Source organism: Nanorana parkeri, unplaced genomic scaffold (genome assembly GCF_000935625.1).
Source record: "Nanorana parkeri isolate BGI_ZX_2015 unplaced genomic scaffold, ASM93562v1 scaffold2537, whole genome shotgun sequence".
NCBI lineage: Eukaryota > Metazoa > Chordata > Amphibia > Anura > Dicroglossidae > Nanorana > Nanorana parkeri.
In genome coordinates, this window is record NW_017308805.1 from 90,355 (window position 1) to 91,076 (window position 722).

Here is a 722-nt window from a genome sequence, read left to right on the forward strand (position 1 = left end):
CTACTGGGGGGAGGGGGGGGGTCTTCTTTTTAGTTCAGGAGATAGGAGTAACTATGAATGGATATTATTATGTCAGCACCTTGAGAATCCGTTTACCTCCCACCATTGTTTTCAGGTTCCCTCCTCGTGTCGGGTGGTGTACGTGGCTCTGCATTACTTTATTGGTGCCAATTTTTTCTGGCTGCTGGTGGAAGGGATCTACCTGTACACCACCATCGTCACCGTGCTTCTGTCCGAGCGGAGGATGCTGATCAGATATATCGCCATCGGCTGGTGTGAGTAGACAATGCAATGACGTGTTTTGTGTCGCATCCGATGCGCCCGGTTCCTTTACATTATAGAATAAAGATTTAAAGGGAACCCGTCAGTAACTCGGCGAGTCTCCGTGAATGAATTCCGGACGTGTCACAATATACAGCCGCAGGATCGACGTTCAATAAAGTTTCACCTTTTATCAATAAAAAGCTGTCCCTGAGCACCAATCAGTGACTGTGCCTAGGCTGAGATGATGTCATCAGTCTCCCCTCCCCCAGTGATCAGTCTGCTGCAGGCAGGAGGAAGCATTCCCTCAGTCTCCCCTCTCCCAGTGATCAGTCTGCTGCAGGCAGGAGGAAGCATTCCCTCAGTCTCCCCTCTCGCAGTGGTCAGTCTGCTGCAGGCAGGAGGAAGCATTCCCTCAGTCTCCCCTCCCCCCAGTGATCATTCTGCTGCCGGCAGGAGGG

The 722-nt window shown here is 51.8% G+C and overlaps 1 protein-coding gene across 1 annotated transcript in view; it reads left to right on the plus strand.

Annotated features, from left to right (window-relative positions):
• The window catches only part of LOC108801863 (glucagon-like peptide 2 receptor), a 33,665-nt gene that overhangs the window by 10,199 nt on the left and 22,744 nt on the right, over positions 1–722 (plus strand). Inside the window, exon 7 of the mRNA XM_018573773.1 lies at positions 104–275. Within this exon, the coding sequence (XP_018429275.1) occupies positions 104–275 (172 nt within the window). The remainder of the gene's footprint in view (positions 1–103; positions 276–722) is intronic.